This window comes from Protomyctophum bolini, assembly GCF_963924005.1.
Source record: "Protomyctophum bolini genome assembly, chromosome: 6".
Taxonomy (NCBI): domain Eukaryota; kingdom Metazoa; phylum Chordata; class Actinopteri; order Myctophiformes; family Myctophidae; genus Protomyctophum; species Protomyctophum bolini.
Window position 1 is genome coordinate 46,706,527 of NC_137867.1, and position 15,212 is coordinate 46,721,738.

Below are 15,212 nucleotides of genomic sequence, written 5' to 3' on the forward strand. Positions count from 1 at the left end.
CTTTTGGAAATTTGGTGGATGGAAATTAAGCTCCACCCCAGGCTGGTGACTGCCGCGGGGGGGGGGGGGATAAACGTTTCCGGAAATCTGTCCGTCGCGGGATTCAGCCGCGTGGGAGGAGCTTCTTTTCCATCCACCAGCTGTCTTAAAAGAAAACTAAAGACACGCCGGCAGACGGCTTCCTTTGGCCGCGCCCGTCTGCTCAGGTCTGGGAACGCTGAGGGCTGAGGGTGTATTTTTGGAAACATACCATTCAGGATCAGGGCTGCCGGCGTCCTGCAGGGTGTCCTAAACAGTCTAGGAGGACATAAACCTCTAAAGAGCTGCCATTGTCCCCAAGAGGCTCGCATTGGAAGTTCTGTATTTTTCTCCCCTGTGGATTTGAAAGGCCCGTTCATCGTTGACTCATGGAGAACGCGGAGCTGTTCGAGGCGGAGAAGAAGGGCCGTGGTCTGAGGAGCACCAAGGACCTGAGAGCCGGAGAGATGGTCTTCTCTGAGCCCGGATACGCTGCTGTGGTGCTGGACAGGTAAAGATTAGAACCATGAGATGGTCTTCTCTGAGCCCGGCTACGCTGCCGTGGTTCTGGACAGGTAAAGATTAGAACTAGAGATGTCCCGATACTGTATCGGTATCGGAAAAGTATCGGGTCGGCTCTTATTTGGTCATATCGGTATCAGCAAATATGCCAGTCTAACCAGCGATGCGACACTTTGGCAGGTAAATAGAATGTTGGGGTTATGTGGAGTTTGCTTTGGAGTTGCCCAAACTGCAAGTGCACATTTGAATGAGGAGTAACCATGTATTAATGAGATGGTCTTTAACACTAGAACACTAAACATATTTGTTTTTGTCACACCATCACTAAACAAACAGGTATATTTTTCCCCAATGTAAAATATTCCATAAACAATATTTATCATCAAAATATATTGAAGTACAGCAAATACATGGCAACTTGAGTACTCTTCTTTAATTTGTCATGACTTTTCACAATAAAAGGGGCAACATCTGTGCATATTATTAAAAAAAAAAAAAAATACAAAAAAGAAATTGAGCCTTTGGTGCACCCATTCCTGGGACATGTGAGAATGAATGGTGCAGTGAAGAAGATAAATCTAACAAAAATTCACCCAAACACCTGCCTGTAGAAAAAAAAACAGGCATGTGGGCAGGTAAACAAACCCACCTTCTATGATGTCACTGAAAGACCCGCCCACCTCAGACATCAGCAACATTATGATGTCACTGAGCATCATAAAGGACCCACCCACCTCAGACATCAGCAACATTATGAAAATTACAGTAATATAATTGTCCGGGTGAAAATCACCCGTGTTCTAAAACACATCTTAATTTGTGCTACTGTCTAGTAGTCCGGCAGTCGAGGTGGACGGGTGGGAAATTTGGCATATAGTATTTTTTATTGGCCTAAAATATTGTCTATATACATATATCCATGAAACCACTTGCTGACCGGCTGTTAGTATTGGGCAATTTGTTTTATAGGTGTTTCTTGTGATCCTACCATTAACATCATATGGCAGACTAAAATGTAAAAAAAAAAAAAAGTCAAACTTAAGTATTAGTAATAAGCATTAGTTTTGCACAAAATACACTCCTTGGGCTAAAAACAGCCATAGCAAATGTGCTGACCTCATCACATTTTGTGCTGATCTCATCACATTTCATCATGACGTCTATGGCCGTTTGTGTTTTTGGTGCTAAACTAATGCTTGGAATGGATTCAGAATTATGAACCCCCCCCTAGTTTGACATGCAGAAAGAAAGTTTGACATGTTTGCCTTCATGCCATAGAAGGTTAATGGTAGGGTCATAAGAAACCCCTATTAAAAAAATTCCCAATAGTGACAGCCGTTCCGGTGGATTCATGAATGTATGTATATACTAAATAGACAATATTTTAGGCTAATAAAAAAGACTATATACCAAATTTCCCACTTTAGACACATAATTCCCAGACTATTATGGTCATTGTCTAGGAACTCAGCAATCCAGTCAAACCCTATAGTCAAAACACACAGACTTCATTATTTCTCTGGCCATAGGGTGCACATTTCAATTCGTGCTACTGTTATCTACTACACATACTATTAACATTGAGTGACTGCAGTTTCTTCCAGCGGTGAAATGTCTTTTTTAAGTTTAAGTACCGTAGTAATAAGTTGCTATTAACCCAGCCCCACTGTCCTACTTGTCCCTCACAAGAAGTGGTACTTTAATATGTCCCTCAAATTAACATTGTGGATGTGGTCACTCCACATCGCCGTGTGTCACGGTGTGTGGTATCAGCTGACGGAGGGGCTCATATTTACCTAAGTCTAAGTTTAGATGAGATGGGGGGTGTGTGTGTGTGTGTCGCACGCAGTGTGTGTGTGTGTGTGCTCACGCGTGTGTCTGTGCATGTGAGTGCAATCAATTGAAAATGGTTAATCATATATTGTAAACAAGTGCAATGATTAATCATGGATTGTGTGTGCGACAGTGCGTGCGTGTGCGCATTCAATTTCCATGTGTGTGTGAGTGAGTGTGTGCGTGCGTGTCATCAGGTGACATTTAGACATACCTATGTCTAACTTTAGGCTTTATTTAGCTACACAGTCACGTGACATCATACTCAGTGGTGGAAAGTAACTAAGTGCCTTTACTTAAATGCTGTACTTGAGTACAATGTTGAGGTATTTGTAATTATTGACTTCCAATTTCTAATACTTCTACTACTTTGTAGAAGAAGTAAATAAGAATAATTAATTTGCCTCCCAAAATAATTTGCCAAAACAATTTGCCAAAATAATTTGCCTCCCAAAATAATTTGCCTCCCAAAATAATTTGCCAAAATAATTTGCCTCCCAAAATAATTGGCCAAAATAATTTGCCAAAACCCTAATTTGCCAAAACCCTAATTTGCCAAAATAATTTGCCAAAATAATTTGCCAAAACCCTAATTTGCCAAAACCCTAATTTGCCAAAACAATTTGCCAAAACAATTTGCCAAAACCCTAATTTGCCAAAACCCTAATTTGCCAAAACCCTAATTTGCCAAAATAATTTGCCAAAATAATTTGCCAAAATAATTTGCCAAAATAATTTATTTTGGCAAATTATTTTGGCAAATTATTACTTATTTGAAAACTTTATTTTGCATTATGATTATTTGAAAATAGCCGATCTACAAGCTCACAATGTGCCGCATCGCGACACATTGTGAACTTGTAGATCGGCTATTTTTAAAATATGTTCATAGTACACATTTGAAATTTTCAAATGGGACATTCTGCATAATTAGTACTTTTACTTTTGGTACTTTAAGTACATTTTGATGCCAATACATTTTACTTTTACTCAAGAAGTACAAACAATACTGGGCTTAAATGTGTCCTCTGCTCAATTTAATTTAGATTTACATTGTAGAATCCTGAATGAATCCTGTATCAGATCCATCCTTGAGAATAGAGGGCCGAAGTCCTGAGGTCACTCGCTCGTCCCCTGGTTTCCCATGGAAGTAATTTATCTATGGAGAATAACATGGGGTGATCTTAATATCATCTACTATAAGCATTGTGGTCCAAAAATAAACAAGCTGTCTCTGCGTTATTGTCAGGGAGGTGTCTCTGTATCGTTTATGACAGTCAGTCACTCCTATATGATACAGTCTGTTTCTAGGGGAAATGTAACTAATTCAGTAGCAGTAACAATAGTGTTTTCTCTCAGTCAGTTGATTATTCATATCCATGTGAAGTGGCCCGGATGATTTGTTTCTTTTTCAAACACAGTTATTATATGAGGCGATCTAAAATCCCCCCCTATGGGGAGGATTTTTGCGCCCTCTACCGATATTGACGTCAGACTTCGGTGCTCTATGGTCTAAAAATGGAGAAAAAATAAATACAAATTAGATAAAGTCCATTGTCCATGTGGGCGCAGGGAAACAAACATAATACCTTCTATGATGTCACTGAGCATCGTGAAGGTACTGAAAGACCCATGACCGACCACCTCAGACGTCATCGGCAACGTCACGAAAATTGCAAAAATATAATTGTCCGGGTGAAAATCACCCGTTTTTAGTGTTCTAGGGCTAAACGCATAACGGTGGACACTACAGACAATTACAATTATAAGTTAGGCATTATTTAGCAGACGCTCTAAATCCAGAGCGATTTACAGTGAGCAACAACAACGCATGGTCAACATCAAATACATAACAATAGACGTGAGCTAAGAACCTAACATCCATCTAACTAAACATTAGAATATCTATATAATGAAACTATAGGAGTATACACTATAGAGCAGGGGTGTCAAACTGGCAACATTTTTTTTCTTTTTTTTTTAATAGCCAAAATATACTAATAAGTAAGGCTGCATGATATATCGAACATGTACCTTCATCAGAGTGGAGAATATAAGTATAAATCAAGTTGAGCAAAGCCACTCTTCTCTGCAGACACAGTTAACGATCGCTTGTTAAGTGCCTGCCAGACAGACAATCAGATGAAATGAAGGCAGGTGTAGAGTAGAGTGTAGACTAGTGAACTGAACATGTTCTCTTTATATCTGAGATTATGGGGTGAATGAATGTGGCCAGACCCATCTTCTCTTTCTGTCATAGTGACATTGTCCTGCATCAGATCATGTCCAAATCAGGTTCTCCAATCTCCAGTAGCCTTCTTTTTGTGTGACATCATCATCATACCCGGAAGTTATGCGTGAATGCCTACCGAGTGGCAAAAAAAAACTACTTTTCTGGCCTTGACAACCCCAGACATCCACACAGAAAAGTCTGATTGCATTAAACAACGTTAACCCATTCTGACCGGGCACCCATTTTGGTGTTATAGCATCATGTTATGCTTTACCTATTGAAAAATAGCAGATCTACAAGCTCATAGCGCGCCACCGAGTGGCGCGCTACGAGCTTGTAGGTCTGCTATTTTTGAAAAATTCGAAGAACGACTGACATTTTTTTTAGAATCTGATCTCAGGTCAGAATGGGTTCATCAGACCAGTGTGTGTCCCGTGGAAACCTCGTATGAATCTGATCTCAGGTCAGAATGGGTTAAACTCACTTTGCCGAGTCGCTTTGCCACTCGATGTCCCATTCACTTTATGCATGTGCATACCCTCTATCTATAGAGTGCTATGTGTCTACATAAAATGACGTAACTTGAAGCCTTTGCATACGCCTGTAAGGTCGTCGAGGTTAGGGCAAGTGCTATGAGCTAAAATGGAGTCTGAAGAAGAGGTGGGTTTTCAGATTATGGCAGAAGATTGGGAGTGATCTGCAGTTCTGATTATAATGGGAATTATTCACTATGCACTGGAATGCACTGGCTCCAAACACTATGTTTGGAGCCGGAAGGGAGAAGAGTTTGGGATGACATGTGAACATCCCAAACTCCTTAACCCATTCTGACCAGGCACCCATTTTGGTGTTAGCATCATGTTATGCTTTAGCTATTGAAAAATAGCAGATCTACAAGCTCATAGCGCGCCACCGAGTGGCGCGATACGAGCTTGTAGGTCTGCTATTTTTGAAAAATTCGAAGAACGACTGACATTTTTAGAATCTGATCTCAGGTCAGAATGGGTTCATCAGACCAGTGTGTGTCCAGTGGAAACCTCGTATGAATCTGATCTCAGGTCAGAATGGGTTAAAATAAAATGCTTCCCTGCGTTGGCTGATCTGAGCTTTGCTGGAGCGTTTGTAGAGAACGATCAGACGTGCAAGATATGTTAACTTGGGCCATACCTTTGGTTGCTTTCTGTTGTTTTATAGTTGTACTCATATTACCGAGTACATTTAGCAGATCATTATAACCATCTGCTGCCGTTTAATGCACTACCATTATGGTCTATTTGGGGGGGGTTTAATTGCTTTCCAATAAAAAATAATAATTAACAAACCTTTGCATAAAGCCAGCATTATCTTTTTATCCTTTCTATACTGTACATGCTTTTCCCCTTCCTTACCCTTTTTAACTTTTCCTCTTTTTTATTTTGCATAAAAGTGTATATTTTTATGAACTTTTATGTGGTTTCATCCTCAAGTAGAAGTTTTTGTTTGAAATGTATCCACTCTACATACTGTGAAATAATCAATCAATCAATCAGCTCTATAGAGCCTCATTAAATACTATTGTTTTATGCTCTTAAAAGTGTGAAAAAAATAATAATTTCACCACACCCTCTCTCTCTCACTGTGTGTGCGCGTGCGTGTGTGCGTGCGTCTGTGTGTGCGTGTGTGTGCGTGCGGGTGCCAGTGTGACCTCCCAGGTGTGCCACAGCTGTTTCCGCCGCCAGGCGAGCCTCCACGCCTGCGCCGTGTGTCACTTCGCTCGCTACTGCGACCGCACCTGCCAGACGGCATGCTGGGACGAGCACAAGCACGAGTGTGACGCCCTCAAGAGGCGAACCGCCGCGCCCAACGCCAACGTCCGGTAAATAACAAGTTATTATTGTCTCCACCAGGCCGAAGGCAGGGGGAGAGAATGTTTTGCACTCCGTCCGTCCGTCTGTGTACAGCTAGGGCTCCATTTTCATCACCACTAAACCCCTTCTTTGCCTTTTTTACTATTTTGCAAAACATTTTTGAATAGTTAACCCATTTCTCCCAGCCTGGTGGCCCGTGTGCTGTGGCGCATGCACCAGCAGACGGGCATCATGGACAGCCAGCTGGTGTCGGTGGACACGCTGAAGGACCAGCGGGCGGACATGAGCGCGGCCGAGCTGGGCGAGCTGCAGAGCGACGTCAAACACTTCCTGGGGTACTGGCCCGGGAAACCCCAGCCCGACGAGCTGCTGGCGCACCTGTTCGCTATGGTACGACCTACGACCACGCCCTAACATTAACCCATTTTGACCTGAGATCAGATTCTAAAAATGTCTTCTACATCCTGACACTGTTTTCTGAAAAAGCTTTGTTTCTATGTCAGTCGATTTTTGTAAAATAGCAGACCTACTAGCTTGACCAAGCAGACCTACGAGCTTGTAGATCTGCTATTTTTCAATAGCTAAAGCATAACATAATGCTAACACCAAAAGGGGTCCCCGCCCCAAAATGGGTTAATGATGCTAGTTCAACTTGTAGTAGTACTTGCCCTATCCTCGACCTCCTACAGGCGTATGCATAGGCTCAATTTATGCAACATATAAATAAATACAGCTCTTTATGTAGACATAGCACTCTATAGTGTGTTTCCCTTAGATAGATGTCCACTGTTCTTAAGCTTACGTAGGATTCATGATGACTATTCTTTATGTTGTGACCATGCTTTTTGTTCTTGCTTACTGTAAATCGCACTGGATTAAGAGCGTCTGCTAAATGCCTAAATTGTAGCTGTACAAGTTGAAGCCACGCACTAGCGTAATTTCCATCCACCAGCTGTTTAAAAACCCCGGAAGAGATGCCTGTTCTAGGTGCTTTCTTGATGCCTCTTTCTTGACGCGAAAGTGTGCCTGTATACCCTAAACTTTAGGGTATACAGGCACACTTTCACGTTAGGGCCTAAAGGCTCATACATAGTCTGGATTTTCGGTGGTGAGGAGACCACCGAACTACAACATGACGTCACTGAGCCGCGGTGAAGAGCAAACCACCGCCACCGCTCCAGCCCTTCTCTCTGTTTTTACCTCACCACCGCTCAACGTTATTTCAGCTCCGGTGGTCACCTCACCACCGGAGCGGTGGTCACCTCACCACCGAAAATCCAGACTATGAATGAATGAGCCCTAACCCAGCCCGAACAGCTGCTGTGTCACCTGTTCGCCCTAACCTTAAGCGTAACCCTAACCCGCCTACAGGGAAACTGCTGTTGCTATTATGTGTTTCTGTTGTAACGGAGAAATTTGAGGACCTCACACGACAGCTTTTATGAGTGAGTGAGTGAGTGAGTAGGGAGGTCGGACAGGCTTATTGTCAGAGTCCATATATACCCCTGTTACAATGTGTATAAAGTTACTGTGGGAGATGCTTGTAGTGTTGATGATGTTGACTAAGACTAACACTATAAAATAATGTATTGTTTTCATACTATAACAGCGGTAGTAACAGCAACATCTCTCACCTGATCACGATGGGGTGTGTTGGCGTCCGTACCCTGCAACACAGATAAACACGTATATACCTGGAATCCTCCGATCTGCAATGAAACATACAGTAGAAAATACAACCTGCAATCAAATATACAGTAGAAAATCACACCAGTGTGAAGTGAGGGGTGCTCTTATCATCGTACATCATCATGCCGTAAGATGTCGATTTGCTCGGCCACATATATGGCGTAAATTCTCCACTCTTTTTCAATGGGAATTGAATCTTTGCGTATGACGAAAATAGCTGATTTCTCACACACACACATGACGTAAATTCTCCATTCATTGTCAATGGGATTGTTCGTGTAAGGCGGAAATCTACACCAATAGCTGAATATAGGAGGGGCTAGCGCACCTCAAAAATACAACCTGCAATCAAATATACAGTAAAGATACACCAGCACAGATTAAATGTCTTATTGTCTGTCTCTATATACGATACGTCCATGTTTGGTGTGTCCTGCAGATCAAAAGCAACGCTGTGACTCTCAGTGACCAGAGGGGGCAGCAGAGTGTCGGTGTGGGTCTGTTTCCTAACCTGGCGTTGGTCAACCACGACTGTTGGCCCAACTGTACCGTCGCTCTGAACCATGGGAAGTAAGTACAACTGTACCCTCACTCTGAACCATGGGAAGTAAGTACTAATACTGTACCCTCACTCTGAACCATGGGAAGTAAGTACTAATACTGTACCGTCACTCTGAACCATGGGAAGTAAGTACTATGTGTTTATACACTATGACTATAGCTATATACTGTACCGTCCAAAGCTGGGTGGCAAAAAAACTACTTTCTAGCCTGACAGCCCATGCATCCAAACAGAAAAGTCCTGTCTGATTGCATTAAACAACGTTACACAATGTTAAACTCACTCTGCATGAGTGCTTTGCCACTCTGGATTTGCCACTCGATGTGCGCTTCACTTTAAGCATGCGCATACCCTCTATAATATGTATATCTATCTTTTTTCCATGCAGCCAGTCAGCGGTGAAGTCCGTTCTCCACTCCAAGAAGAGGTATGTAGAAATGTAACCCTATATGAGGGTTTAAATGTAACCATTCTGCACTGTGATTGGGTGAGCATGATCGCATAACGGATGTGTGCCACATGATGTAAATGGGGGGAGAGAGAGGTAGGGGGAGGAGAGAGGGGGGAGGGAGAGAGAGAGAGAGAGACAAAGTCAAAGTCATACGATTTGTGACACACGTTACCGCAGTGAAATCTGTTCTCCACATTTGACCCATCTCTCTTGGAGCGGTGAGCTGCAGCCGTGCCGCGCTCGGGAATCATTTGATTAGTTGATTTGACCCCCAATCCGACCCTTTGATGCTGAGTGCCAAGCAGGGAGGGCATTGGGTCTCTTTGGTATGACCTGGCCGGGTCGAACTTTCCGACCTCCCAGTTTCAGGGCGGACACTCTAACCACAAGGCCACTGTCTGGAGAGAGAGATAGAGAGACAGAGAGAGCCAGAGAGAGAGAGAGAGAGAGGTAGAGATTGGGTATGTCACATTTTTTTAAATCGAAGAACGACTGACATAGAAACATAGCTTTTTCAGAAAACTGTCATTTTCAAACAGACATTTTTAGAATTTGATCTCAGGTCAGAATGGGTTAATAATAACGATACTTGTTATACATGTTCCAGGGTGGAACTGCGAGCTCTGGAGCACATCCCAGAAGGCACCGAGCTGACCGTGAGCTACGTGGACTTCCTCAGTCTGTCCGCCGACCGCCAGGTGGCGCTGCAGCAGCGCTACCACTTCGCGTGTGGCTGTCAGCACTGTGCGGACGGTACCAAGGATGACCTGATGATGGCAGCACTGGACACGGTAAAATCACTGCCTCTCAAAACCTGGTCACGTCAAGGAAGGACCACCACATTGACACTAATTAGCCCGTTTGAAAAGATATGATTTTCAAACCATTTTCATTTCAGGACCGCCAGTTTGAGTTATTAATTCAGATTATATTTTATAATCATGTTTTATATCCAGGCGGCAGCGGCAGAGGTGACAGCGTTCAGCAAGGACAATCTGGACAAGATGGACGCCTTCCGCTCTAAAGGGAACTTCCATGAGGTACCTTATACCTACTATACCCTATAGTATACACTAGTATATACACCCTCTACAACCTACAAACTAACCCTAGATGGACACCTTCCGCTCTAAAGGGAACTTCCATGAGGTACGTTATACCTTACTATACCCTATAGTATACACTAGTATATACACACCCTACTATACCTAGTATATACACTCTACAACCTACAAACTAACCCTAGATGGACACCTTCCGCTCTAAAGGGAACTTCCATGAGGTACGTTATACCTTACTATACCCTATAGTATACACTAGTATATACACACCCTACTATACCTAGTATATACACTCTACAACCTACAAACTAACCCTAGATGGACACCTTCCGCTCTAAAGGGAACTTCCATGAGGTACGTTATACCTTACTATACCCTATAGTATACACTAGTATATACACACCCTACTATACCTAGTATATACACTCTACAACCTACAAACTAACCCTAGATGGACACCTTCCGCTCTAAAGGGAACTTCCATGAGGTACGTTATACCTTACTATACCCTATAGTATACACTAGTATATACACACCCTACTATACCTAGTATATACACTCTACAACCTACAAACTAACCCTAGATGGACACCTTCCGCTCTAAAGGGAACTTCCATGAGGTACGTTATACCTTACTATACCCTATAGTATACACTAGTATATACACACCCTACTATACCTAGTATATACACTCTACAACCTACAAACTAACCCTAGATGGACACCTTCCGCTCTAAAGGGAACTTCCATGAGGTACGTTATACCTTACTATACCCTATAGTATACACTAGTATATACACACCCTACTATACCTAGTATATACACTCTACAACCTACAAACTAACCCTAGATGGACACCTTCCGCTCTAAAGGGAACTTCCATGAGGTACGTTATACCTTACTATACCCTATAGTATACACTAGTATATACACACCCTACTATACCTAGTATATACACTCTACAACCTACAAACTAACCCTAGATGGACACCTTCCGCTCTAAAGGGAACTTCCATGAGGTACGTTATACCTTACTATACCCTATAGTATACACTAGTATATACACACCCTACTATACCTAGTATATACACTCTACAACCTACAAACTAACCCTAGATGGACACCTTCCGCTCTAAAGGGAACTTCCATGAGGTACGTTATACCTTACTATACCCTATAGTATACACTAGTATATACACACCCTACTATACCTAGTATATACCCTCTACAACCTACAAACTAACCCTAGATGGACGCCTTCCGCTGTAAAGGGAGCTTCCATGAGGTACTGTACAGTACGTTATCAGCCAGTCAGTCAGTAAATCAATCAGTAAATGGTGCATTTATATAACGCCTTTATATCCAAGGCGCTTTACATAGACTGTGCATTACATTCACCCATTCACACACACATTCATACACCAATGCCGGAGGAAACCATGATGCAAGGCACCAACCTGCACATCGGGAGCAATTAGGGGTTCAGAGTCTTGCTCAAGGACACTTCGACACCAACTCTGGGGGAGCCCACAGGGTTCGAACTGGGAACCTTGTGGTCTCCATCCAGCCACTCTACCCCTGACGTCAGTTAGTAAATCAGTCAGTCAGTCACTGAGTCTCTCAGTCAGTCAGTCAGTCAGTCAGTTTCAACATTAAAAAACAGCTAATCAAGTCTAAGTCTAAGTCTATATTATATATGTATTCATCTCTGGGAGTAACAAGGATGGATAGGATCAGGAACAAGTACCTCAGAGGGACAGCACATGTCAGATGTTTTGGAGATAAAGCCAGAGAGTGTGTGAGATGGTTTGGAGACTCTGTAGGCCTACAGAGGAGGGATATAGTGAGTATATCGGTAGAAGGACGTTGAGGTTGGAACTGCCAGGCAGGAGGCCTAGAGGAACATCAGAACTCGCATACATGAAGTTAGTTGGTGTGAGAGAAGAGGAGGAGGCATGAGGACAGGGTGAGATGGAGGCAGAATGATTCACTGTGGCGACCCCTTGAAGGGAAAAGCCAAAAGGAAAATAAGATTATATTACAATTATGTTGTTATTATTATTATGAATCCAGGTTCTCCATGTGGCTGAGGAGGTCCTCTCCAGACAGGCTGGGGTCCTCCTGGTCCATAATGTATTTATTAATGATGTTATTATTATAATTACAGGTTCTCCACCTGGCTGAGGAGGTCCTCTCCAGACAGGCGGGGGTCCTGGAGGACACACACCTCCTGGTTCTTCGTACTCTGGCCCTCGGGTTCGAGGGCTCGGCCCTGATGCGGGTGTTCCCCCAGGCTGCGGAGTACGCCGCCCGCATGCTGGCCGGATACACGTAAATATAACTTATATATATATATATATCATATAATTAGGTAAACAATTAACCTACAGTAGCATCTGCCTAAACATCTAAAATAACATTCTGTACATTATAAACTATATGATAGTGTCAGGTGAACAATGAACCTAGCATGTTAGTAAGAGAAATCTATGAAAATCTGGGAACTAAATCGTTACCAAGAAATGTCTTCACCAATGTGTTTCTAAATGTGTCTAATAACATGTACTAAAAGTTTGAAATTCAACTCCTGTGGGAAATTGAGTTATTAGCATAATATGTGACCATACCCATAATTCCTTAAGTAGCATGTGTCATATGAAACTAGGGGTTTTTCATGATTCTGAATCCATTCCAAGCATTAGTTTTGCACAATAAACACTCCTTGGGCTAAATTAGGCCATATCCACTTGACCAAATGTGCTAACGATTTAGTTCCCAGATTGGTCAAATACCTGATAAAATGCCCTTACTATGTGTCCAACCAACATGCTATGATATCTAAATAACAATGGAAGCACTCTCTCTTAAGAGGTATTTCCACTCTATGTACTGTGACTTTCAGAAGTGTACCACCCCTATTTTCCCCTCATACCGTACATGTTTTAGTGTATATTTGTACGTCTTTATTTGTCCTCAAAGTAGCAGTTTTTGTATTGACTTCGTTTGAAATGTACCCCATTCTACATACTGTGAAATAAAAATACAAAACTCAATCAATCAATCAAGAGTACTGTGACTTTAAGCGTCATCATGTGTCGTGTCACGTGACAGGAAGCTGTATCACCCCAACAACGGGCAGCTGGGCGTGGCGGCCATGCGAGCGGGCGTCGCCCACTGGCACGCCGGGCTGATCGATGCAGGCCACGCCTTCATCTGCCAGGCCTACGGCATCGTTATGGTGTCACATGGTCCCAACCACGCCATCACCAGGGACCTGGAGGTAACTACACACTATACACTACCCTATATACACTAAACACTACCCTATACACACTATACACTACCCTATAACCAGGCCTACGGCATCGTCATGGTGTCACATGGTCCCAACCACGCCATCACCAGGGACCTGGAGGTAACTACACCCTATACACTACCCTATATACACTAAACACTACCCTATAACCAGGCCTACGGCATCGTCATGGTGTCACATGGTCCCATACACTACCCTATCACCAGAGACCTGGAGGTAACTACACCCTATAAACTATATACACCAGTAATACGCCTTAAAGGCGATAAAGGCGACCGCTAGGGCTGTGACACTCTAGCCTGGTTAATGAACCAGACCGAATCCGCCTGCCGGCGGATTACGGTCTGGAGAGGCTCAATTGTACGCTCATTTCCTACACCAGATAAATGGGGCGGGACACGGTATGCAATATGGGCGGGCTTTGGCACAGTGACTTTCAATGCTTGAGACCTTTGACTGACAGTAGCTCTGACCAATTGCGTCAAAGAGAAAATGTTTCAACCCGCAGCCCTGGAAATGAAATCCAAGCTGAGCCTCCCCAGACTAATATCCCGCGGTCCATGAGATATTAGTCTGGTTTATTAACCAGGCTAGTGACACTCTACCAGAATAATGTCAAGAACGGGTGAAATTAATTCAGTAATTAATTAATAGCAATTAAACTCCACAACATTTCTCTTAGCAACATACAGTACAAGCACACTGATGAACCCGAGTCGATGTGACAGATATGATATACAAGAAGCACAGCACTATAGAGAATCAGTTTTCCCATTGCTATTGTTCTTGTTTTTTTCTGTTCTTTTTTTCCCTTTAAAAAAAAATCCTTAATAAAAAGGTGGGCATAATAAGCTTCGGCTTCAGCCCCAAACCTTTTCAGTCAAACTGTAATTGTGTAACCCTCATTCTGAATGTTCAACTGTATTGTAAATGGCTGAGATAAATAAACTAACTAACATAATAATGGCTCAAGTGCGTGCCGTCCAAACTGTGGGAGGAGTAGAGTTTCCAAAAAAACATTACGCTACACCGGAAACCATGCAAGGCACAAACCAGAACATCAGGAGCAATTAGGGGTTCAGAGTCTTGCTCAAGGACACTTTGACACTAACTCTGGGGGAGCCCACAGGGTTCGAACTGGCAACCTTGCGGTCACCGTCTGGCCACTCTACCCCTGACCCACCGCCTACTACTACTACTACTAATAATAACAACAGCGCTAACACTGCACTGTGACGTTTTGCAGGTGATTCGCAGACAGACCGAACAGGAGCTGAGGATTTTCAACGCCGCCAAGAAGGAGCCAATGATCGCGAGGCACTGACGAGTCGACGACACGCGCCTCAGAGAAGTGGCCAATGAACGCGAGACACTTGACGACACGCCTCCGAGAAGCAGCCAATGAGCGCGAGGCACTTGACGACACGCCTCCCGAGAACCAGCCAATGAATGAACGAGGCTACTGTGACAACATCAAAACATAACTTTGCTGTTTTTTTGTTTGTTTGCGTTTGTTTTTTTGTCATAAATTAACGCCAACTTCGTCCTACAAAAGAGACGTTGTAGGCCAGCGGTTTCCCAAACCTTTCAGCCCGTGACCCAAAACACAAATTAGACCGGGAACCAAACTAGTGAAAATAGCAGATCTACAAGCACACAACGTGACGCGAAGCGACACGC

At 43.1% G+C, this 15,212-nt stretch overlaps 1 protein-coding gene across 1 annotated transcript; it reads left to right on the plus strand.

Annotated features, from left to right (window-relative positions):
* The first annotated feature begins 306 nt into the window (after positions 1 to 306).
* LOC308317691 (histone-lysine N-methyltransferase Smyd1-like) lies at positions 307 to 15,152 on the plus strand. Its single transcript, XM_080766897.1, has 10 exons — positions 307 to 529; positions 6,285 to 6,461; positions 6,639 to 6,843; positions 8,582 to 8,712; positions 9,093 to 9,131; positions 9,763 to 9,946; positions 10,112 to 10,195; positions 12,384 to 12,547; positions 13,328 to 13,496; positions 14,779 to 15,152. The coding sequence occupies exons 1-10, from the start codon at positions 408 to 410 to the stop codon at positions 14,854 to 14,856; spliced, it is 1,353 nt and encodes a 450-aa protein (XP_080623023.1). The 5' UTR covers positions 307 to 407; the 3' UTR covers positions 14,857 to 15,152.
* Positions 15,153 to 15,212: the final 60 nt, after the last annotated feature.